At 44.9% G+C, this 25,479-nt stretch overlaps 2 protein-coding genes across 3 annotated transcripts in view; both read left to right on the top strand.

Annotated features, from left to right (window-relative positions):
* The window catches only part of LOC110571857 (zinc finger protein 501-like), a 12,280-nt gene extending 4,007 nt beyond the window's left edge, over positions 1–8,273 (top strand). Inside the window, 2 exon segments of the mRNA XM_044915284.1 lie at positions 7,302–7,887; positions 7,961–8,273. Coding sequence (XP_044771219.1) covers positions 7,302–7,887; positions 7,961–8,273 — 899 coding nt within the window.
* The window catches only part of TMEM225B (transmembrane protein 225B), a 27,467-nt gene extending 1,988 nt beyond the window's left edge, over positions 1–25,479 (top strand). Inside the window, exons 3-9 of one of the 2 annotated variants that reach the window (XM_021680208.2) lie at positions 13,112–13,243; positions 14,939–15,017; positions 16,337–16,547; positions 18,039–18,185; positions 18,607–18,678; positions 19,002–19,139; positions 25,130–25,418. In XM_021680208.2, coding sequence (XP_021535883.1) covers positions 13,170–13,243; positions 14,939–15,017; positions 16,337–16,547; positions 18,039–18,185; positions 18,607–18,678; positions 19,002–19,139; positions 25,130–25,302 — 894 coding nt within the window. In that variant the 5' untranslated portion in view covers positions 13,112–13,169 and the 3' untranslated portion in view covers positions 25,303–25,418. Of the gene's footprint in view, positions 1–13,111; positions 13,244–14,938; positions 15,018–16,336; positions 16,548–18,038; positions 18,186–18,606; positions 18,679–19,001; positions 19,140–25,129 lie in introns of both variants that reach the window. The other variant, XM_021680209.2, reaches the window with a different exon arrangement.

Genomic DNA, 25,479 nt, shown 5'->3' with positions numbered 1-25,479 from the left:
TCTGCCTATCCAAACACTACACATCCCAGCATCCTGCACAGGGCAGTCTCCTAGGTGAAATTTCTGAAACAGACTTGGACTGTGAGGAAGGAAACAAACAGATGCAAGAGACATTTACACGAAAACCTGAGGACTTGGTGGTTGATTGAGCATTAGGGGGAAAATGGGTACAATCGCCCTTGTTCCCTTCACTGTCATACCTCTTAAAAAAAAATCACTAGTTGCTATTGCTTTTGTAACGCAGGGCACTGCTTCTGCTCCATCAGAACTGATGATATCCAAGTTGCCAATGGCTTAGCTAATGAAGCCACTGGACACATTTTTTTCAGCTTTAATTTTTTGACCCCTTCCTATTTTTTGTTGATGTGATCACTCTTCCTCGCACCTCTTGTTCTTTGGTTTTGGAAGCACCGTTTTCTTCTGGTCTTCCTCTTGCCTTCTCTGGGCCTTCCCCACTCCTGTTTCTCCATCTGTTTTTAAACATTAATTTTTCCCCAAGACCGTTCTTAACCCTCTTTTTTTCACTCCTGCGGGTGATCATATCCCCTTCCAGGACTTCTCTTAACCGCTAGCTGCTGCTCTTGCTGCCATCTGGGTCCTGAAAACTAGATGTTCATGGGTGTACCTCGGAGCTCCTTGTTTTCTGTCAGGCCCACACCTCCCTACCTTCCAGTGACTGCCTTGGTTAATTTTATTTTTTTAAAAGATTTTATTTATTTATTTGACAGAGGGAGACACAGCGAGATAGGAAACACAAGCAGGGGGAGTAGGAGTGGGAGAAGCAGGCTTCCCCGCAGAGCAGGGAGCCCGATGCGGGGCTCGATCCCAGGACCCTGGAATCATGATCTGAGCCGAAGGCAGACACTTAACGACTGAGCCACCCAGGCGCCCCTGCCTTGGTTAATTTTAGTGACTGATTTTCCCAAGCTAGAAAACTTGGATTCGTACTCTACTATTCTCCTTCCCTCCGTATTCAGTCAGCCACCAAATCTGTCAGTTTCTCTTCAGAGAGGCCTGATTCTGTTGCCTGTGATTGCCATTTCCTCATTTTAGACCCATTCTAGTTTTCTTGGGTTGTTGACACATCCCTATGCTATTGGTCATGTACCCTACTCTAGGCTATCCTCCATTCTGCTGCCAGAATGAATTTCCCTAGGAACAAATTTGATCATGTCAGTCTCTGTCCAAAGCCCTGGGTGTGGTATATATGCCTCTTCATATCTGGCTCTGCTCTATTTTTCTTTTTCTTTCTTTTTTTTTTTTTTTTGAGAGAACTAGAAAGCGTGAGCAGAGGCAGGGGCAGAGGGAGAGAATCCGAAGCAGACTCCATGCTCAGCGAAGAGCCCGATGTGGGGCTCACTCTCAGGACCCCAAGATCATGACCTGAGCCGAAATCGAGAGTCGGACACTCGACTGATTTAGCCACCCAGGTGCCCCGTCTGGCTGTACTCTATTTTTCTGCTATATCTCCTGCTTCCTGCCCACATGGGGTATACATTTCACTCACATGGAGTTTTTGTTTTTGTGTTTGTTTGTTTGTTTGTTTCCTATTCCTTGAACTTAGTGTTCCCTTCTATGTTGCTGAGCCTTAGCAGATGTGATTACTTTTGTCTGGAATACTCTTCACCTTGTTGATCCTGATCATAGTTCAAGATCCAGCTCAACATCATTCTTTGAGGCTACCATCTCCAGGTCACCTAGGTAGGGGTTGTCCTTCCTAATTGCTCTTTGAAGCACCATTATAATCCCTCTACCGGTATCTGGCACGTAGTAGATGGTATGTACGTTTCCTGATTGGTTAAATCAAACAGGGAGTGTATTTGTTTCCTAGGGCTTCTGTAACGAATTACCACAACTTCATAGTTTAATACAGCAGAACTGTATTCTCTCAGTTTTGGAAGCTAGAAGTCCACGAGGGCTGTGCTACCTCTGAAACCTCTGGGGAAGAATCCCTCCTTGGCTGTTCCCAGCTTCTGGTGGTCCCCAGCAATCCTTGGTGCTCCTTGGCTTAAGGCCTCATCACCTAGTCAGTGTCTCCATTGTCACATGGCCTTCTTTCCTGTGTGTTTCCATGTCTGAATCTTCCTCTCCTTTCTCTTATATAGATGGCAGTCATTGGATTTAGGACCCACCCTAATCCATTATGACCTCATCTTAACTCTGCAAAGACTCTGCTTCCAAACAAGGTCATATTCTGAGGTTCCAGGTGGACATGAATTAGTGGGGGTGGGGCAGGGAAACGACACCGTTGGACCCAGTACAATAAGTATTGCTCATTTCTTCTGCTGTTAGAAGTAAATATACCTGGGATCCCACGGCTTTGTAGTTAAACAAACTTGAAGAACTGCGTAGATTTTTTACCCCTTCCCTTTAAATTAGAAGCAGATCAGCGAAGAAACTTTTTTTTTAAACCTTTGTCCACAGGAACACATTTGATTTGCTTATTTCAGGGGGCAACTGCTCGCTTCTTGGGCTTCTCGAGCTCTGTCTCAGAGCAGCCACTGTCTGCTGAGGCATTCCAGAGGGTCCTGCTCTCTACCAGAGTTTGAATCCACGTTTTTGATATTTTTTCTGTAAGTGGCTCTGACCCATGAGGAGATATACCTCTCTGAATTCTATTTGAGCCTCAGTCCTGAAGACTTTTTATAAATGGTCTATTTGGGACCCTCAGTGACTTACAGATTCTTCTCTTGATTGCTGGGAAATAATCAGGAGCATTTTGAAGCACCGAATGTGTGCAGGGTTCTTTACATAGCACTGGGCTTGGAGACAAAGAAATGGAAGACATCTTTTAAAATAGAGATGCTTTCAGCATAAATTGAAGGGAACACACACACAACTAAAAATACTTTTGAGGAGAGGCCCAAAGACAATGTGGTTAAATGCCATGAAGGAGACAGGAAGCGAATGCTTTAGAGATTTAAAGGAGAGCTCACTTCCAGCTGGGATTAGAGTGGGGTTAGGTTTCAGGAAGGAGGCTGCCTTGAGCTGGGTCTGGAAGGTTGAATAGGATTTTGATAGGTGGAAGAGAAGTACATGTGTGGGGATATACATGTTCAGGAAACTGTTCACATTGACTGGAGTATAGAGAAGATGTGATAGAAGATGAGTCTGTGAGGCAGAGTGGAGTAAGACTGCGAAAGGAATGCCAGGCAAAGAGCTTAGCTTTTGTTTGGCAGATATTGAAGTATGTTATGTTAGCTTTTCTTAATAGGCGGCTAGCCGGTGAGCATTGTATATCAAGGGAGAGAATCTGATTTGTTGAGTGTGGTATGGGAGGTGAGGTGATTAGGATCTGACTTTAGGACGTTCCTAGTGATAATAGGAAGGTAGGGACAAAAACCAAGAAGTGTGTTGTAGGTAGAAGCAATAGTACTTGTTTACTGAGAGGATGTGGGGGCAGAGAAAGGAGTCACTGCTCGTTCTCACCCCTTCCTTTTTTATTTTGAAAAATGCTAAAGCTACCGGAGAGTTGCAAGAACAGTATAACAAATACTCATATGCCAGAAGGAGGAGCACGTTTGAGACATACTGATCTCAAGAGACTGGTATGAGAGCCATGTAGAAATGTCTTTTTAGATTACTGAAGATGCTGTAGCCTGTTATAAATATCGCCCATTTCAGGAGATGGGGACACAATCCCTCCAGCTACTCAACCCAGAGAGAAAACTTTATTCTCTCATATCATACCCATCAATCAGTAATCTTGTCCACACGACCATCAACATTTTTTTCCAGAATCCCAGTACTTCTTACCACCTCTGCCACCATCTTGGTCCATGGTGCTATCATCCCTCACCTGGATTATTGCAGTAGCCTCCTGGCTGGTTGTCCTGCCTCTGCCATTGTCTCCCTATTGTCTCTTCCCAACATAGCCGGCAGCGTGATCCTGTTAAAATGTCAGGTTTTGTCTTCCTCTGGTCATAAGCCTCCCATAGCTTCCTATCTCACTCAGTAAAAGCATACCTCTTACAGTAGCCTATCGGGTCCTATGTTCTCACTCAGTAAAAGCATACCTCTTACAGTAGCCTATCAGGTCCTATGTTCTCTGAAAATGAGGTCTCTTACCTCAATAGTAAGAACCTTACTATTCTTCCCCTTGCTCATTGTGTTCCAGTCATACTTGCCTCTTTGAACACCCAGGGCCTTTGCACTTGCTAATTCTTCTGTGTGTAATGCTCTTTCCCAGAAACCTTATCTCCTTCAAGTCTTTGCTTCAGTGTCATTTTCTTAGTCCTTCTTTGACCATGGGGTGTAAAATCGCAATCCTTCTGCCCACCCCCTCCCTCTGACACTCTACGCTTCTTCCTTGCCTTTGTCTCTGTACCACTGTGTCAGCTAGTAGAATGTAATTTACGAGGTTTCTTGTCCAGCTCCCTTATTATAATGGAAGATCTTAGAGGGTGGAGATTTTGCCTGTTTACCCCCTGATGTATCTCAGCCCCTGGAACTGTACCTGGCATGTTGTTGGTGCTCAGTAAGATAAATGTGAATGAGTCAAGTGTCACAGGACTGGTAAAGAGAAGGATTCAAGAGTTACAGGAGAAGGATCACCTTAAGCTTAATGGAGAAAGTGATACTGAACAGGGTCTGAGAGCTGTAGGATTTACATTCTTGAAGATGTCGGGCAGGCTGTCAGTTCTTTGTCAGTGGGCCATATAAAAGGCTCGTCCTCTAGAACACTTAAGCCTTCAGAAGTTGGGAGAGAACAAATAGCGTGGTCCAACAGAAAGGAGAAGAGGCTTCATGTAAGGGAGGAGATGGGAATGAGGCTGGAAAGACAGGGGCCAGGTCAGAAAAATGTAGAAGAAACCTTCGTTTTAGTATTTGCCCAAGTCAACCACAGAAGGCATGTCTCCTGCTTCATAAATTATTCCAAATCCAAGTCCAAACGGAGGCATTCCCAGGCTATGGATCTTTCAATTTTTTTTAAAGATTTTATTTATTTTAGAGAAGAGAGAGCAGGGGGAGGGGCAGAGGGAGAGAGAGACTAGCAGACTCCAAGCTGAGTGTAGAACCCGACGGAGGGCTCAGTCTCACGACCCCGAGATTATGACCTGAGCTGAAACCAAGAGTTGGAAGCTTAACTGACTGTGCCACCCAGGTGCCCCTGATCTTTTACTTTCTGAAGGGCTTCTAAGTTTAGGTGCCCCCAGGCTTGGGGGACAGATGTGGCAGATTTAGGAAGCTTTTGAGTTGTGCTGTCCAGTAGGGTAGCACCAGCCACATGCATTAATTAAATTGAAATTAATTAAATACAATTAAAAGTTCAGCTGCTCAGTTACACTGGCCACATTTCCAGTGCTCAGTAGCCACGTGTGGTCATTGGCTACTGTATTGGACAGTGCAGATGTGGACCAGCTGTATAACCACAGAAAGTACTGTCGGACTGTGCATAGTGAGTGACTCGAATTTATAGTACCAATTCATTGTGGTATCTTGCTAAAAAGAATTGGCTGCCTAGCTAATATTTAGACTTGATTGATGCCTTTATCACTTTTTTTTTAGGTACCTAACTTTTTAGACCTAGTTGGTGTTCTCCAACTGTTTGCAATTTGTGTGACATATAAGAGAAACAGTTAAACACATGTACAAGCGGATGTAAAACACTAAGCCAGTAATCACTCACACCTGATAGAATGGTTGTCGCCTAAAAGACAAGAAGTAACACGTGTTGGCAAAAAGGCAAACTGGTGAACTACCAATAGAACTACGTAAGATCTGTCAATTCCACTTCTGAGTATTTATCTGAAGGAAATGAAAGCACTGTCTCAAAAGATATCTGCACCCCTATGTTCATTGCAGCATTATGTACTGTAGCCAAGACATGGAAACAGCCTAAGTGTCCATCGATGGATGAGTGGATAAAGCAGATGTGGTGTACATACAAATATACGTGAATATACACAGTGGAATGTTGTACAGCTGTAAAAAGAAGGAAATCCTGCCATTTTTGACAACACGGATGGACCTTGAGGGCATTACACTAAGTGAAATAAATCAGACAAAGACAAATACTGTGTGATCTCACTTATATGTGGAATCAAAAAAAAAAAAAAAAAGGAAACTCAGGCACAGAAAAAAGACTGGTGGTTGCCAGACATGGGAGGTTGGGAGTGGGGGAATTGGATGAAGGGGGTCAAAATGTAGAAACTTCCAGTTATAAGATAAATAATGTACAACCTGGCAATTATAGCTGATAATGCTGTATTGTGTGTTTGAAAGTTACTAAGAGAGAAGATCTTAAAAATTCTTATCACAAGGAAAAAATTGTTAAAAATACAATATCTAAACTGAACATACAGAGGATGAGGACATATTTAGAGGTGGAGAACAGGTGTAAATATGGTTCTGTGATAAGATATCACAGACGATTATTAAATTCCTTAAAGAAAATGACCATTGACAAATAAAATCAAGGCTGTTTATTGTGTTAGGCTTTCACTGCTGCTGGAAATGCTGCATTGGCTATTTCTCAGCAGCCCCTCCTTTCATAAAGATCCCTCTTAGCAGAGGGCCTACTTTCTCTAATAATATCATTGCAAAACAACCTCTCTAGCATTAGTAAGCCGTATTTCAGTTAAGAGGAGAAATATATTAAACAGGAGATGTTTTCTGTCCTGTCTCCCTTGAATGCAGGGTACAGGATTTGTTTTTGTATATTCTGTTAGAGTCAAAATCGACTTGGGAATATTTCTCTGTACCCTGTGCTTCATATTGTAAATAACTTTTCCTCCTCCCCCCTCTTCCTTTATCACATCTTCCCCACTTGCAGTATTTCCAAAAGATGCATATGAGGTGTGAGTGTGTCTGTGGTCACGAGTGAGCATGTGAACATCTGAGTGTAGAGAGAGATACTCTGGTGAGGAAGGTGTTGGTCTCTGATTACATGAAGGGAGTCTTCTCTGTTACCTCAGGGATGGTCATATGGCCAGCGTGCTATGTGGGCAGAACCTCTGGGGGGAGGTTCTCCTCTTTATTCAGTCCCTGCCCCTCCCCACACATAGCCCCCAGCATCTCCCTTCTAAAGTTCTGAGATGACTCCACTTCCCTCAAACTCTGCTTCCCTTTTCTGCTAATCCCAGTATGTCTGTCTGGTTAGCTACTTCATATATAAACCTGAATTTTAGTTTCCCCACCACTTTCTCCAAATCTGTTCAACTTGTATCCGTCTTTTCCCTATATTGCAAGGCCATTTTTCATACTTTTTTGAACCAAATACTTCCGGAATACTCTGATCATCCTGTTCCCCACCAGGAGTTTTTCTTGTTACATTTTACCTTTTTTATATTTTCTGTCAGATGGTGAGACCTGGACTGAGGATCAATTAATTATAAAGCAGAAAACTCTTGAAGTAGGGCTGCGACTACACGAAGGAGATGAATGTGAACAAAACAAAAGGGGCTCTGTGAATATGGACAAAGCTTTCATAACAGCACAAACTCTATCCAACAGCCACAAATTCTTAATTGAAGAGAAATCCCAAATGTGTAATATTTGTGGAAAATTACTCAGATGGGACTCATACCTTATTCAGCATGAAAGGATCTATACACAAGAGAAACCTTATGAGTGTCATGAATGTGGAAAAGCTTTTGGCCATAGTTCGAACCTTATTCAGCATCAAAGAATACATACTGAAGAGAAATGCTATGAATGTAGTCACTGTGGGAAAATCTTCCAGCACAGCTCACATCTTATCCAGCATCAGATAATTCATACAGGAGAGCTGCCTTATATGTGTAATGAATGTGGGAAAGCTTTAGGTCAGAGCTCAAGTCTTGTTCGACACCAGAGAATCCACATGAGGGAGAAACTCTATGCGTGTAGCGAGTGTGGGAAGGCCTTCAGCCAGAGCTCAAATCTAATAGAACACCAGCTAGTTCACACCAAAGAGAGACCATATGAGGGCAATGACTGTGGGGAAACTTACAGTCGTAACTCGCACCTCATTGAACACCACAGGGGAGACTCCTTATGATTGCAGCTAGTGTGGGAAATCTTTTAGTAGGAGTTCACTTCTTATTAAACACCACAGGATTCACACTGGAGAGAGACCCTATAAATGTTGTGAATGTGGGAAGGCCTTCAGTCGGAACTCTCACCTTATTCAGCACCAGAAAACTCACACTGGAGTAAAGGCTTCTGAATACAAAGAATGTGGGAAAACCTTCAAGTACAGTTCATACCTTTCCAATCATCTGGGAATCCACACAAGAGAGAAACTGAATGAAATGAAGGTGGTAGAGCCTTTGGTCAGAGTTCAGCTCTGATTGAATGTCAGAGAGCTTGCAACTGGGGAGAAACCCTTTGGGTTTTGTGAGGGTGGACGGCCTTCAGTGCTGGTTCAACTCTTATTAAAACCTGAAAATCCAGATAGTAGACAAATCTCATTGGTGTGTTCAATGCACAAAAACCTTTAGATGGAGTTTCAGCATCAGCAGATTCACTTTGGAGGAGAGTGTGTCAGAGAGGGGCATGAAAGGGACAGAATGCAGCATGACCAAGGTGATGGCTAAGCGGAACCTTCAGTTAGCACTATTGCTTATTTGATGTTGAAGATCTGCATCAGAGGGAGATTCTGTGGTTTGCTTTCCAAATCTTCATAGTTGTCCTCTGAAAATGGAATGAGTTAAGTCCATCCCAGGGAGGAAAGAATCAGGGAATTCTGGATTCAGACTTGTAGGTCAAGAAAGCAGCAGGTTGACCTTTGAACCCAGTAACTCTCCTTCTATCTCATCTATTCCATTTGTTGTAACTATTAATGGAAGTGGCTCTTGGGTCTTAGACCAGCATTTCGCCCCTCAGTGTTCTGCAGACTATTGAATCTCTTTTTGTTTTATATGACATAAATGAACTTAATAAACGGGCAGATTTTCTAGACCAAACAGTTTCTCAGTATGACATGTTACGGGCTTTGTTATGTGTCAACTAGGCTGAACTGCATTTGCCGTAATTCCCTTTCCTGTATTTTTTGGTTCTTGTGGCCTAGAGGGAGATTCTTAGGGGACCAGGAGGGCGGAAGAAAAGCAGCAGTTACTATATTTTGTGGCTCATTCATGTTGTTGCTAATCTGCTGACTCTGCTCACTAGGGAGACACAGCAGCTGGGCCTGCAACTGGTCTACCTTCCCCTGGATCCTCCTCTGCCTTTGCTGGGCTGTGTGTGTGTGTGTGTGTGTGTGTCCTCGTAGTTTTACTTCTCTGATTGAATCCTAGTCAAATGCATGCTTACTGTTCTTGTAACAAGTACACAGTTATTTTAAGTTTAGATAGAGAGAAATGGTTAATTTCTGGCTGTTTTTGGAAAAAAAAAACACCTCAATGATTTTTAACATTTCCTTTGAGAAAAAGCCACGGTTCAAACTCCTTTATAAGAAAAATTACATCATCACCCGAGGCAGAGCTTCATTACTGTGTAATTGTCGAGGAAAACGTTGAATAGCAAAGCAGTTGAATAGTGTGCTACATGATGGATAAAACTTTTTAAAAGATTTTTTATTTTTAAGAAATCTCTACACCCAGTGTGGGGTTCAAACTCACGACTCCAAGATCAAGAATCACACGCTCCACCAGCTAGCTGAGCCAGATAGGCACCCCCATAAAATTAAAAAAAAGAAAAACACCAAACTTTTGAGCACCCATTTACTATGAATATTTTAATCATTAAAAGACATTCCAAAAGTACCTCTACTGGGTAGTATATTGTTAGATCAGGTATCTGAGAGAAATTCCTACTTTGTTGTAAATGCACTTTTTTGCCCTTTTTTTTTTTTTTTTTTTTTAAATGCAGGGGACAAACTCATGACCCTGAGATCAAGACCTGAGCTGAGCTCAAGAGTCGGATGCTTAACTGACTGAGCTACCCAGGCTCCCCAAGTAAAGGGTTATTTTTGGTTACAAAAAAAAAAGATTATTTTTCCTCCAGTTAGTTTGGGTTAATGATTATCTAAAATATCAGTGAAAATTATACTTACAATGTGGACTCTTAAAGTTGAAAATTGCCTGTCCCGTAGCCCCCAAGCCTGGTCTGGTGCTGTGCACACAGTAGGTATTGAGTGGATGGCTCTGGAATGAATCTGTTTACTAGACACGAAAATCTTGTCTCAAATCTCCTGTCTGCACTCCTCTACTTTTCTCCCTCTGTAATCGATAGGTGATTATCAGCACTCACTGAGGGTCACCTTGCTCTAAGGACCGCCTTGCCATCTGGACGTCCCGAGTATGGACTCGCACTCTGTGAGGTCAGGTCTGAGCTCTGAGCCAGTGTGCCTGCTTACTCCACTCGACACACAACCCTCCTTGAGTCCCTCTCCACTCCCTTCACCACAGAAAGGGCCCTTTCCTTCTGTGGGGTCTTGAGAGGCTTCAGGGATGAGGCAGGCTTGACGAGTTGGGGTTGAAGGCTAGGTGGGATTCTGATTGGCAGAGAATAGCAGGGAGGGGCCTGTGTGCGGAGAAGGCAAGTGTGTGAGGTCACATGCCAGGCTCCAAAGGCAGAGGTGTCTGTGGAGACCAGGAAAGGGGAGAAAAGAGTTTGTCTAGCAGCATCAAAGGCACCGAAGTTGGTGTGTGTTGGAGTGGGGGAGATGCCTGGCTGGCTCAGTCAGTAGAGCATGTGACTCTTGATCTCGGGGTTGTAAGTTCGAGCCCCGTGTTGAGTATAGAGATTAAGTAAAGAAATAAAATGTTTAAAAATAAAACAACCCACTGAAGTAGGGCTCTGGTTCTTTGGGCACAAGTATTACTAGTGGCCAGACAGTTGACCAAGCTCTTAGATCTCAGGTAAACACAAGGGCAACCACTCAGCCCAGCTGTTGGCCAGGCCTTTCTCGGTCTTAGTACTGAAAGTCCCACGTCAGGAAATACTCAGTCCTGTGCAAACCAGGATGGCTGGTCACCTGACCCCATAGTAACCCCACCTCCCTGCCCCCTCATGGCTCCTAGCTGCAACAGGACCCAGTAGTGCAGGAATTCCTAACTTAGGTTGCATACTGGAATCACCTGGGGAGCTTTCAAAGTACTGATGCCTCAGTCCCAATCTCAGAGATTTTATGGTGTGGAGTCTGGCCTGGATATTGGGATTTTGCAAGTTCCCAGGTAATTCTAATGTGCACCCAAGGTTGAGAACCTATAAAATATACAGGTGCTGAGAGAAAGACACAAAAAGACCGCATAGGATCTGTGGCATAGTCACTAAGGGCTAGCAAGAGGAAGGCGCTGGGAGTGGGGATTGCATCAGGGGCCCTATGCGAAAGTGGAGAGAGGGTGTCCCAGGTGGAAGGAGCTGTGGGAGGGGGCCAGCTATTGGATTCCCTGCGGGCAGTAAGCTCGGTCTCGGGGTGGGTGGGGAGCAGGCACCTGCTCACTTCCCAGTTCTGTTACCTGGTAAAACTACAGTTTGGGTGACTTGGATTTTCCCTTTGGAGCTCTGGCCCAAGGAAGCACAGAGCCTAGGGGAAGTCAGAGCCCCAGCTCATGGGGACTCCACCCCGTTTTCCAGCAGGCAGTTACTCTTCCCTTGCCTGGCCTCTACCCTGGACCTGGGAAAATATGAAAATGCTTCCAGAGGAGGCTATAACCTAAACCTGTGCACACATTCTAAAATTTGCAGTCCTGGTCGGGGCTGGCTTGGTAGTCCCTAGCCACGCTGTGTACACAGCCTTGGGACCCCTGAGTGAGAGGCATTTCCTGTGCTCTGCTTAAAGAGGTAGGAGTCTTTGCGCAAAGGGATGATAGGAGGAGGAAGAGGAATTTGGGCATTGGCACCCAAACGTGACTGCTTTAATCTCACCTCTCATAGGATAAAATTCTACAAGACCCTTCACGTCCCAGCTCTGCCCATTGATTTCTTCAGTGCTCTTGGGGCTACTCCTTCCAATCATTTTAAAATTCATTGTGTCCTTGAACAAAGTATTTTTCAAATGTAGGTCAAAACAACTAGTGGGTCATGAGATTAATTTATCATAGGGGTGCCTGGGTGGCTCAGTCCTTAAGCGTCTGCCTTTGGCTTAGGTCATGATCCCAGGGTCCTGGGATTGAGCCCCGCATCGGGCTCCCTGCTCAGCGGGGGGCCTGCTTCTCCCTCTCCCACTCCCCCTGCTTGTGTTCCCTCTCTCGCTGTGTCTCTCTCTGTCAAATAAATAAATAAAATCTTTAAAAAAAAAAGATTAATTTATCATAGTGAGTTGCAACCAGCACTGAGGGTAAAAGAAAAAAATAGGCAGGACCAGAGTGGGATAGGCATTATTTATGTGCATTGCACATAGCAGAGGTAAGTGGGACTTTTCCGTGTGCATGTGCACACGTGTGTGTCATGTATAGTAGTTCTTGCTGTAGAGAGAGTAAAAACTTTTGCACAATGCAGTCCCCCTTTTGGGGATAAGATTCCGTCTAAATCCTGCCTCCTTGCAGGTCTTCCTTTGAACTGAATCGTACTCTGCAATCCTTGTAGCATGATGTGCTTCTTTTGTGCACTGATCACATTAAAAAAAAAAAGATTTATTCAGTTACCTGTCTCTGTGCTAGATTACAAGCTCCATGAGGGCAAGGACTGTATGCAGCAAACACCGTATCTGACATTTGAGAAAGCACTCAGATACTGTGTAGCTGAATGATATACCTGAGTTTAGGGTCCAGCTGTATATGTGTGTGTTTGTATATATATATCTATATATATAGTGTATATATAGATATATATAGATATAGATAGATAGCATATATATGTACATATATACATATGTATATATGTATAGATGCATATATATGCTATCTATCTGTATCTATATATATCTATATATATGCTATATATATATCTATATAGTGTGTATATAGATATATATAGATATATATATAGATATCTATATATATAGCAGGGGGAGTGGGAGAGGGAGAAGCAGGCCCCCCGCTGAGCAGGGAGCCGGATGCGGGGCTCTATCCCAGGACCCTGGGATCATGACCTAAGCCAAAGGGGGGGGGGGGCTGAGGGTCTTGGAGAAGGGGAGTGACCTGGCAGGCTCCTGAGAAGTCAGGGGGCTTCTTCCAGGCGCTTATCATTAGACCCTTTCAGCCATCCAACCGGAGGAGTTACTATTATTATTCCCGTTTCACAGATGAGAAAACTGACACCCAGGAAGGAGAAGTAGCTTACCCAAGGTCACCCTGCTGGTAATGGCAGAGCTGGAATTGAATTCAGTTCCGCCCGGCTCCCGATCGCTCCCACCCCCACCCCCTTCAGTGCACAGGTGAGCAAGGCCCGCCCCGCGAACAGCCCCGGAGGCCAGGTGCCCCTGGGCCAAGGGCCCGGTGAGCGGAGGGCGTGGCCACAGGGCGGGTGAGTCCCTGCCAGCCTCCGCAGGGCCCCGCGGGCTCCGTGGGCAGACGGGCGCATCCTCTCGCTGCGGGCCTCCAGGGCCAACGGAAGCTCAGGGCCGTGGGTCCAAGGGGCGGGTGAGGGCCTGGGCGGGTGAGGGGCTGCCCCGCCGCATGGGGGCCCTCCTGAAGGTAAGTCCTGCCCAGGAGACCCCAACGGTGCCCAAGGAGGGAGGGGAGGCCGCCGGGGAGGGAGGGGTGGGGTGGCTACACGGAGAGGGGGGCGTGGAGAGGGCCCCCAACCCCCCACCTCCAGGCCACACAGAACCCTACGGGCTGTTGGGACTCACTGTGGGGTGGGGGCGGATCGTCAGATCTGGGTCCATTTTGGGGTCTGGAAAATGTCCCCGTGGTTTTGGGGCCAGAGAAGGGCCGAGGAGGCTTGTCAGCAGGAAGGATCCTCTGACCAAACCCGGGTCAGTTTGCTGCCCAAGTTGCCCCGAATCACTGGTGGGAAAGGGAATGAGGCTCCCTGCGGCCCTGACAGGTACCCCCACCATTCCAACCCAGATGTACTTTCTGTCGCCCACCTCTTTCAACCCCCAGTACAGTTCCCTGCTGACCTGGGGGCTGCGCGGGGCCTTGGGAGGGGACAGGGCTGCATCCAGGCTGCTGCAGGGTGGCTCAGGGACTCTTCCAGGGGAACCCAGACTGAGGAAGCTCCCCCAGGCCCGTGGTGGCTCCCGGCGGTCCAGGCTCCACGAGCGAGCGAGCAACTCTTTTACTTTCCTGGGTCTTTTTAAATAATAATTAAGACAGTGTGATAGTTGCTGACAGTTGTTTTTGTTTTGTTCTGAATGCTTTTTTTTTTTTTTAAAGATTTTATTTATTTGTCAGAGAGAGAACGAGCGAGCACAAGCAGGGGGAGAGGCAGGCTGAGGGAGAAGCAGACTCCCTGCTAAGCAGGGAGCCCCATGCACGACTCTATCCCAGGACCCCGGGATCAGAGGATTAACTGACTGAGCACCCAGGTGTCCCTGTTTTGAATGCTTTTGGCAAAGTAAAGTTTTGTCAATTCTACCCCTCCCCCCCATTCACTCTCCCTTTCTCACACATGCAAATGAGCATACCTAGTAGGAAGAATTCACAGGTTCCACTAAATTCCTGACTTGAGAGTCACCAAACTGAACTCCTGGCCTGAGGCCTGAAGTGAGAGGGAGGGTAACCATGTGGGGTTCTGGTCCTTGCCCCAGTGCTGACCGACTATGGGATCCTGGACCAGTGGTGGGTCTTTTGTCTCCTGTTCTCCATTTCAACAGTACAAAGGGATCTGCAGATTCCCTATTGTATTAACATGGCTAGGGTCCTTTGAGTCTGGCCTAGATCAGTGCATCCCCCAAGTTGTATATCCATGGGGCACAGTCATCCAATCCCCGTGCTAAGGGCTGTTCCAAAAGGCTGGTGAGGTCCTCCTCGCTGGAGAGCCGCGGGTGGGGAGGGGCGGAGGAGGGGGATAACGACAGACAGGAGGTGGTGCGCTGGGGTGCACCTGGCCCTGAAGTCACCCAGGCAGGGGGCAGGAAAGCATTGTACCCAGTGACCTGTTTATATGTCTTTCTCCCCCATAGTTACCAAGAGCCTGCGAGTTCCTGTCTTTTTTTATCCCTGAATCGCTGCTGCTGGCCTGAGCTGGGCATGGGGCGTCCAGTAAGTGTGGAGGGAATGACGGACAGTGGCTGGTGGCTGGGAGGGCTGCATGTGGTTTACGGGGCCAAGCTGAGCTTTACAGGGGAGGCAGAGAGGGCACCCCCGGGAAGGAAGGCCCGCGTGGAGGCCGGACGTGCTTGGGAAGGAGACCTGTGGGCATCAGGCAGGAAGGGTGGGGGCTTGGGGACTTCCCGGGAGGAAGGCCGATGAGATGGAGGTGCGGTGAGAGAGAGAGAGGCCAGCGCGAGCTCCAGGCCAGTATATGGTGACGGATCATGGCCAAAATGGGGGAAAACACGAAAGCCAGTTCTAGACAAGTTGAGCTTGTGGGAGGACAAACGGGCGCAGACCGTCCGCTGACAGTGTCCAGCGAACTCCGCCCCATCCGGAGCATGGGGGTCAGGACGGAGCCATGACTCCTACCAGAGAATTTGAGCGCTAGGACTGCTCTTGGGGCCGACTGACTCCATCATTTTAGAGCAAAGGAGACGGGGGCCTGGCAGTTGAGGTGACTCATCAGTGTGGCCTGGAGGGTGGAGGGAAGATCTAAGGGGAGCCTTAGACAGAGGGAAGGATTATTCAGGTGGGAAGAAGGGAAGCTAGTGACAGGAAGGAGGTGAAAGCCCATGAGGATGTTTGCAAACCAGTCTGACAGCACTCAGAGAGGAATGAATAGCTGTTAACGTGTGTATAACCAGTGGATCTGGGAGGGGGGTTGCAAGAGTGCACCCACACTCCGCCCTCTGCGGGTCCCACAACCTCAGAGGCACTCCCTGCCCTGGCTGCAGTGAGGGGGTCTGCCTCGGGACCGAGAGAGGCCACAATGCCTAGGCATGAGCACAGATGTTTGCACAGGGTGTGGACCAGAGAGAGCAGCCCACTCCCTCTGAGGGCCTTGTCTTCTACACTTCAGACTCCGGCCTAATTACCACCCCGGGGGTCATCCTGAAATCCCCAGGGCTATTGGCTGTTAGCTGCCTGTGGAGCACAGTGCCTAGGGTCTTTGTAGGTGGGGTGATTGTTAACAGAATCCAGCGGTGAGAACTTTAGGGTTGGCGGAGGTTTGGGGATGGCCTAGTCCAACCTAAACCTCATTTTATTGAGGCTGAAATTGGGGCTCAGAGAAGGGACCCTACTTTGCCCAAGATCCCCTGGTGACTTAGCAGCAGAAAATGTCATGCATTTTTTAGGTCTGCTGAAGAGGTCTGTAAGGTTGTAAAGTTTATCCACGCAGAGAAATCAACATTCCCTGAGGCTCACGTATGTGCTAACATTTCTGCAGGCGTCATCTCCTTGCCCCTCCCTTTTCCCTTGAACAGGTGATGCTGACTTTAGAGGACAAGGACGTGAAGGGATTCACGTGGGCCATAGCCCCCGCCTTGACCTCCTTGGGCTACCTGCTCATACTGCTGGTCTCCATCTTTCCCTTCTGGGTACGGCTTGTAAACGAGGAGTCCCACGAGGTGTTTTTCAGTGGCCTGTTTGAGAACTGCTTCCATATCAAATGCTGGAAGCCTCGACCCTTATCAGGTAAGAAGGGATGGAGGCAGGGACGGGACAGGGGTAGATGGGGCCTGCGTAGGGGCTTGGGTGACAGAGGACTGGGTGGAGTCAGAGAGGACAGAATTTAATAAGCCCATAAGGGCATTTTCTGAGTCTCTGCTCTGAGGTTAGCGGAATGTATGTGGCTAGCAAAAGGTTAATAGTATCAAGCTGACCACCAGGGTCGGCAGCAAATGTGTCAGCAACAAAGTTTCTTTCTGGGGTAGGAGTGGCTCCACCTAGGATGGAGGGGTGGGGGTCCTGCCCTACTGTGTGAGGCTCTGCCACCTCTCAGGGCTGCTGTTAGCTCCCCGACATGGGACCTTTTTGTGTGGGCACAGCTCCCAGCTGGGGAACAGCCTTGTTAGTAGAGTGCAGGCTGGATTTCAGCCCCCACTTGTCCCCTCTGCCAAACACCTGTCCAACTCTGGGTGGCAGCTCTGCAGATAAGGTACTTAGGCCCGAGTACCGCATTTTCAAGGGAATGCACACGAATATGAGCTCAATGGACTGTGGACGCGCCTGAGGCCGTTTTACAAGGGACTTGGGAAGGTCAGGAGGATTCTGTCTTGGAAAAGAGGTGAGCCTCTTTGGGGAAGAGCCCTTAGGGGCTCTCTCCTGGTAATAGAAGAGGAGAAACCTCTTTGGGGAAGATGGGCCACACTGTGTGCGCTCTTTGATCTGGAGTTCCTCAGCCTTGGCGCTACTGACACTTTGGCTGGATAATCTTTGTTGTGGGGGTTTTCCTGTTTCTTGCAGGACAGTTAACAGCACCCTTACCCTCTATTACCCGATTGATGCCCTCAGTTTCGACAACCAAAATTACCTCTTAGCACTGCCAAATATCCCTGGTGGGGGTGTAAAACTGCCCCCAATTGAGAACCATTGGTTTAACCCAAGAGTAGAATCTAGAACATTTGGGTCTTTAGCAACACCTTTGTCTTTTTGTCCCACCACCAGCTGTCCATCTCTGCATGCTTAGGAGGGAATACAAACTTGTTTTAACATGGGTCTGAGTCACGCCAGTAGGGGATCATCAAGACCCTGGCTCTGCTATTTTGGGTCTGTTTCATTACTTCTGTTAACCAGGATAATTAAATAAGCATTTCCCCCAGAGTTCAGAACATCTTAACCTCACAAGTTCTGATTTTCCACCGGTGGCTTATTTCAGTGTGAAGCAGTACTGATGCAATTCTTCACGTTTTCACATGCAAATTTTATAATTTTTATTGTTTATTAAAATGACCGTTTGCCCATCTAATTTTTTTTCCCCATACACTTCCATGTCACAGGGAACAAAATGTTGGGACCAGAGCACTCTTGGAGGCAAAGTGGTGGGGCTGGAGCCGTGGTTCCTGGCCGCACTGTGGGACTGAGGGTGGTGAGCTCCGGGGGCCTTCTCTGCGCAGGTTCTGTGGGGCGCTGTCCCCTGTCACGGGTCAGGGTGCCCAGCTGCAGCCCAGCCTCCCTCCCCCGCAGTGCACATCATTCTCGGCCGCGTTTTCCTGCTGTCTGCAGTCATCCTGTCTTTCCTCACCACCTTCATCCTGGTGTCCTTTGCATCTCAGCTGTTTCCGAGGACCCGGAAGCACAATTTGGTGTCAGCCTTCATCAGCTTCCTCACAGGTGTGGAACAGGCAGGCAAGCCTTGTCCTCAGGCAAGCCTCAGCTTTGGGGAGGGTTTGAGGGGGGCACCCAAAGGCAGGGAGATGGTTGGTTTCTGTGATGTCAGGAGAGAGGGAATTTTTAGGGCCCCTCTCTCCTGCTGCCTTCTCTGAGGCAGCCTGCCCCCCAGGATGACAGTCGCTCTTCCCGGGGGTCGCTGGGCACCCTGCACTTCCAAGTAGCACAGCACTCACGCGTTGGCTTGGGGCCATTTGTCTGGGGGTCTTTTTACCATAATCTCTATCCCAGCAACTGTCATAGAATCTGGCACAGAATGATAATATGGAAGTGAAATATATAATGTAAGTGAAATATAAGTGTTTCTTGGACGAATGGATGGAAGACACCATCTCTGCCCTTTGGAACCTTTTGACTTTAAAAGGCTGGCCATGGCCCTACCCTGGGAGGCTCCCATCACATGAAGGAGGTGGAACGCTCACAGTGGGAAGATCAGGTTGAGTTGTACCCAAAGCATCACACCCAGGGGGCCCCATCTGGAGTCAGCCAATGGCACGGCCACAGAGGGGACCCGGGAAAGGGCTTTCTGGTTATGGGGCCCTGGGAGGTGAGGCACATGGGCTTTGAAATGAGCTGGGTTGGAGGGAAAGACAGGCATGTGGGGTAGAGGTTGCGGGTTCTGAGAGGGCCCAGGTGTGGGCTGGGGAAAAGGGCCTCCACACAGGAGCTGCACCGGTTGTGGGCCATGAGACTGTCTGATTAAGAGCAAAGGTGGGAGCCATGGGAGGAGAGCAAGAGGGCCTCCCTGTGACCCTGCAGGGGTCTGTGCCTTCCTGGCCCTGTTGCTGCATGCCCTGGAGATCCAGAATCTGAGGATGAAGCCCACCCCCCCCCAGATCTCCGTGCAGTGGCCTTACTACGTCCTTGGCTTTGCCATCGTTCTGTTCGTAGTGGCTGGTGAGTGTCCTGGGGCTGGTGCCCTTCTCCCTGTCCTCTGTCTGGATTCAAGAGCCATGGACGCTCTAGAGTGGTGCTGTCCAAAACTGCAGTCACTAGCTACTTGTGGCTATTTAATTAATTAAAGTGAAGTAAATAGAAATTCAGTTCTTCAGTCATTGCTGGCCACATTTCAGGTGTTTGGTAACATTATGATGTATCTAGTAGCTGCCATATTTAGTGGTGCAGATGTAGAAATTTCCATCATTGCAGAAAGCTCTACTGAACAGCACTGCTCTAGAGCTCAGCCCTATCTCTCATCCTTGTCCTCCTTGACTTTAGAACCAACCTCCAGATTTCATATTCTATCTTATTCTGTCCTGACTCCTACAGGTTTCTATGCCTATCTCTATCCACCTCACCTTCACCTTACTGTCTTATCTTTATATACCATCACCATCTAAGCCCTCAATACTCTCTAATTTTGTCCTTTTTCCTAATTTCCTGCTATATTAACCTGACCCATAATATAATCTATTTTAACTTGATTTTATTATACATTGAATATATAAAAATATTTATAATATATGAGCTAGGTAATTAAAAATAAACTGTATGCCCATTTCCACCATTTAGTTTAAGAACTAGCCATATTTTCATGGAATCCACTGTTTGTAAGTTACATTCTTATTTATGTATCACCGAGAAAGAAAAAAGGATGCCAAGAATAATTAATTATAAGGTGTTGTAGCTTGTAAGGCACATCCTCACTTCAGAAATGTGAAAAAAATGGGCTTGTCAACATTGATGAAATATGGTAGAATATTAAGTATCTTTGAAGTCTTCCCCCGCTCAACCATGTGGCTCTTCCTGATCTCGTCCTCTTGTCTCCCCTCAGGAACCGATTATTCTGAAGTTTGTGATCATCATATTTACTACATGTGTATTTATCCTTAAACACTTTATTACTTTGTTTTACTTGTTTTAAAACTTCGTATAATCATACTGTGTTTATACAACAGTATAACCTCCATGTTAATACAAGGAACTCTAAGGTTCATTCATTTTTACCATCTTAAGTGTTTAATTGTACAACTAAGCTTGTTTGTAGAAGGAGCATGGTATTTCTCCGTGGGAGAATTTTAAGCTCATGATTCAGTTTCTTTTAATGACTATAGGACTATTGAGGTATTTGCTTTCTCCTTGAGTTAGTTTTGGTAATTTATATATATTTCTGTAAGTTTGTATATTTTGCCTAAATTTTGAAATTTATTGACATAAAGTTACTCGAAATGTTTTCTTTTTTAACTTTATTTTGTGATGCATCTGTAGTTACATGCTTCATTTTTCATACTTAATTTTCTCTTTTTTCATTGCCAGGTTTGTCAGAGGTTTACCACATTTTTAGTCTTTCCAAAGAACCAGCGTTTAGCTTTCTTGAACCTTCATATTTTATGTTTGTTTTCTATTTAATTAATTTTTGCTTCTTATTTTGAACCTCCGTCACTACTACTTTTTTGCATTTATTCTGCTATTCCTTTTCCAGCTTCTTAAGTCCGGATCTAAACTCATTGCTTACTTCTTTTCTTTTCCTTTTTTTTTTTTAAAGATTTTATTTATTTATTTGAGAGAGAGAGAGAATGAGAGAGAGAGCATGAGAAGGGTGAGGGGCAGAGGGAGAAGTAGACTCCCCGCTGAGCAGGGAGCCCAATGCAGGGCTCTATTCTGGGACTCCAGGATCATGACCTGAGCTGAAGGCAGACGCTTAACCGACTGAGTCACCCAGGCGCCCCTACTTCTTCTTTTCTAAGTAGGCAATTAAAGCTTCAATTTCCCTGTAGGAATTGCTTCATTTGCAGCTCCCATTTTCATATGCAGTATTTTATGTTACTGTTCTATTTCAAATATTTTCTAGTTCCCCTTATGATTTTTTTGATCCATGAATTATTTTAAACTATACTTTTACATTTCCAAGCATATAATTTTTTATTGTATCTTTGTGTTAAATGATTTTGACTTAATTTCAATGTGATGAGAGATCATGGTCTATATAATCCTAATGTGTTCAGATTTATTGAGACTTGTTTTATAGCCTAGTTTGAGGTCCATTTTCATGTTTTATGTTGAGTGCAACTTTTATAAACATTAGATCAAGCTTATTTATTATATTGTTCTAATCTTGATTTAGAATTGTCCTATTTTAAGCTAGTCACAGAAGGACAAATACCACATGATTGCACAATGTGAGATGACCAAAATAGTCAAAGTTGTAGAAGCAGAGTAGAATGGTAGTGCCAGGGCCTAGGAGGGTGAAATGAAATGTTGTTTGATGGATATAATGTCTTAGTTATTCAAGATAAGTAAGTTCTAAAGATGTGCTGCACAACGTAATGCCTATAGTTAACAATACTGTACTGTACACTTACAAATTTGTTACGTAGGTAGATCTCATGTTAAGTATTCTTACACAATAAAAAAAATTAAAACAATAGTTGAAAATAATGAATTTGTTTTTCAAAAATATGCTTTTCTCTTGATTTTTGCCTGCAAAACTCCTCTAAACTGTCCTCATAAGCAGCTTAATGACAGCCTAACAATTGACCTTGCTCTACCACAGAATGCACAGATGTGGTTGGCATCACTCAGGCCAAGAAACAGAGTTGAAGCAACGTGGAAAGATCCACAAAATCACAGTCTCCTATAAAAGCATACCTGTCCAGAAATTCAGTTATTAACAAAGTTAACTCACATTTTAATTGCATCATACTTGCTTCAGGGATAAAGCAAGAAAACACATGTGTTCAACTTTACCAGTAAGAGACAAATATATGTATAATGAAATTGTATTCACAGTTTTTTATAAGCCGACTCGTGCTCACAGCGAAGTAGAAAACCACATCAAAGGAGTGGCAGCCGCAGAGAAATTCACAGGTTGACAGATTTCAGTTCAACTATAGAACAAGCCTTTCAAAATCCAACGAAATGGAAATACTAGCACAAGTATGGGAAAATACAAGAATGTTCTCAGCAGCATTGGGGGGGGGGGACAAGTTGGGAAAATTGTGTATAAAATGATTTTAAAGGCAAAAAAAAAAAGAATTGTTCTGTTTTACTGGTGAATTGAACTTTTAATCATTATGCATGCTGTGATCCTTTTTATTTCTAGTAATCCCTTTTGCTAAAGTCTGTTTTATCTGATATTATTCTAGCTACTTCTACATTCTTTAGGTTAGTATTTGCCTGTTATATATCTTTCTTTTTTTTTTTATTTATTTTTTTTATTATTTATTTGAGAGAGAGAGAATGAGAGATAGAGAGCATGAGAGGGAGGAGGGTCAGAGGGAGAAGCAGACTCCCTGCCGAGCAGGGAGCCCGATGCGGGACTCGATCCCGGGACTCCAGGATCATGACCTGAGCCGAAGGCAGTCGCTTAACCGACTGAGCCACCCAGGCGCCCTGCCTGTTATATATCTTTCTAATCTTTTACTTATATGTAATCATATAGCTGATGATTGTATTTTTTTATCTAGTTTTATAATCACTGTCTTTTAACTGGAGCATTTATTATTGATTTACATTTATTGTGACTACTGATATGTTTCTATTTTTTCCTACCACCTTACTTTTTGTTTTCAGTTTTTTCTGCTCCCCACCCCCCAACCTCTCTTGCCTTGCTTTGAATTGATTGACTTTTATCGATACAGTTCTCATTATATTTTCCCCCTCTTTAGTTTGGAAGTTATGTAGTCTATTTGTATTCTTGTAGTAGCTACTCTTGACATTTTAACATGCTTACTAAACAAAGATGAAAGTTCATCAACATATTTATTTTCTTTTGCCTTCCCAATTTATATGCTATTTCGCACGTTTTAGTTTCTTCTGTTTTCTTTTTAATTCTATATATTTGATTGTACTGTTATTTTATGCGTTTGATATTTGTTGGTTTAAATTTACCCACATATTTACCAATTTAGTTGCTTATCAAACCTTCTCAGACCTTCTGTCCTTCTGCCTGAAATACATCCTTTATAATGGGTTTTATTAGGGTCAGTTAGAGATACACTCTCTCATATTTTGTTTGTATGAAATTATCTTCCTTTCATTTTTGTTTATGAAAATTAGTTTTGCTGAATTTACATTTTTAAGTTGACAGTATCCCCAAGCATTCAAGGTATTATTCTATTATTATTATTATTATTATTTTACCACTTCCATTGTTGTTGACTCTAAAAATATCATTCTTTTTGAAGCAATCTTTGTTTTTTCTCAGACTTTCTTTGGTACTTTACAGGGTGTGGATATTTGTATCACTTGTGGTATGAACTGTCTGAGGAATGATGTCTTTCAAAATTTCTCTATCATTTTAATCTCTTTTTTATCTCTATGTTCTTTCCTTCTCTTTTCTTTTCTTTGTGGAACTCCAGGAAGACATCTGTTAGACTTTGTCACTCTATCGTATGTCTCTCTCTCTCTTTTCATGCTTTCCATCTCTTTGTCTTTCTGGGCTGCATTCTGAATAACTCATATAGATGTATCTTCAGTTTCATCCATTCACTTCTCAGCTGTGTCTGGTTGGCTGCTTCACCTATTAAATTTTTATTTCAGTCAATCTGTTTTTATAACTGGAAATTATATTTTCCCTTAATTCGTGTTATTTTTATACTCTTTTTCCTCACATATATAGTTTTTAAAGATTTTATTCATTTATTTGACAGAGAGAGACACAGCGAGAGAGGGAACACAAGCAAGGGGAGTGGGAGAGGGAGAAGCAGACTCCCCTGCTGAACAAGGAGCCCGATGCAGGGCCCGATCCCAGGACCCTGGAATCATGACCTGAGCCGAGGGCAGACGCTTAACGACTGAGCCACCCAGGCGCCCCCTCACTTACATTTTTAATCTGTTCTCTAAACATATTTTTATTATACATGTTAAACATACTTTGCATTCTGTGTCCTATAAGTTTAACAACTGAATGATATGATATGCTGGTCTGAGTCCATTGGCTGCTGTTTTTGCAGGCTCTTGCTTATGGTGTCTTGTTTCTTGGTATGTTTGTGAATTCATTTTCCTTGGAAATTTTTTTTTTTCGGGTAGAAATTCTTTGAGGCCTGTATTTAAAGCGTTTTTTCAGAAAGGGATTTGCATTTGCTTCTGCTTGATGCTTGGGTGCACAGCTAGCCAAGGATCACAACAGGTATTGTGAATTTTAGTTGCAGACCCACAGAACAGCTAGCCTCTGTTTATGAATTCTCAGTCAATACAGTTCTAGCTTCATATGGCAGACCCTTCTTAGATTGCTCATCTTGAGCAGGCCCTGAGCTTTTCCTCTCATTTTGTGTCCCAAATGGCCAACAGAACGAAAACTCAGGGTTACCTGGATTGAGTGTATGTCTCCAACGTGAAGGCTAATTGTGTGCTTGCTTAAACTCTCTAGGTTTCTGTTTTCACTAGGGTTTTGTTCCTAAGAATGCCTTACCCTGATGCCAGTTTGATGATGTATTTACAAATAGGTGTTTGAAGAAATATCTTATATAGAATTTTTGTTGTTTTTATTGGGAGAGTATGTAGTCTCCTATCATGCTGAACATAGAAGTTGTTCTTTCTCTTAGCCTTAACCTTAATACAACATTTATTATTCACTCAAGATGTCTCCATTTGTTTTATGACAACAATTCTCTTTTTCCTTTCTTTTACTTTACTGGGGGTCTTGAGTTGGGCATTAAGAGGCCTGGGTTTTGTGTTTGACCTTCCTCTTAAACCTTGTTTTCTTACCTATTAATTGTTAGCCGGTTGCTAAGATGCCTTCCAGCACTGGCTATGGTTTTGTGAGTTTTATCCATCTTTTTGTATGCCTTGTCTTGTGATGCATTCTATTTTCTGTCTGTCTCTGTAATACTCTATATTGGAGGGGAGAACTAGGAAGGGTGGGTGCAGACCAGAGGGGGTCACATTCGAGGAGGGAGTTCCTGATCTCACTCTCCAGCCTGACCCAAACTTTCGCTGTTACCCAGGTGCCATCTGCCTCTTTCAAGAAACAACCTGCCTTAGCCGCCATCGGTTGCCCAACTCCCGGAGTATCGAGGAAACCCAAGGGGTCCCCCGCCTGGAGAATCTGGAGAGTTTGGGAGGAGACCTGAGCTCAATACAAAAGGAGACACTGCTGAAGGAAGAAACGATTATCTAGTCCGGGAGAATGTCCTCCAGCCGTCAGCTGCATGAGTGCCTGTGTGGGGGCCTAAGGGGCAGCCAGTCTCTGCAGCTTCTGATGAGCTTCCCGAGTCAGATCAGTGCTCCCCTTCCCCGTACTCACAGTGATTCTGTCTTGCTTGTCTTTGCAATTTATTAAAAGTTTTTTGAATTA

The sequence above is a fragment of the Neomonachus schauinslandi genome, chromosome 5, assembly GCF_002201575.2.
Source record: "Neomonachus schauinslandi chromosome 5, ASM220157v2, whole genome shotgun sequence".
NCBI classification, from domain to species: Eukaryota; Metazoa; Chordata; class Mammalia; order Carnivora; family Phocidae; genus Neomonachus; species Neomonachus schauinslandi.
Note: the sequence above shows the minus strand (reverse complement) of the source record. Positions and strands in the feature narration are given on the sequence as shown.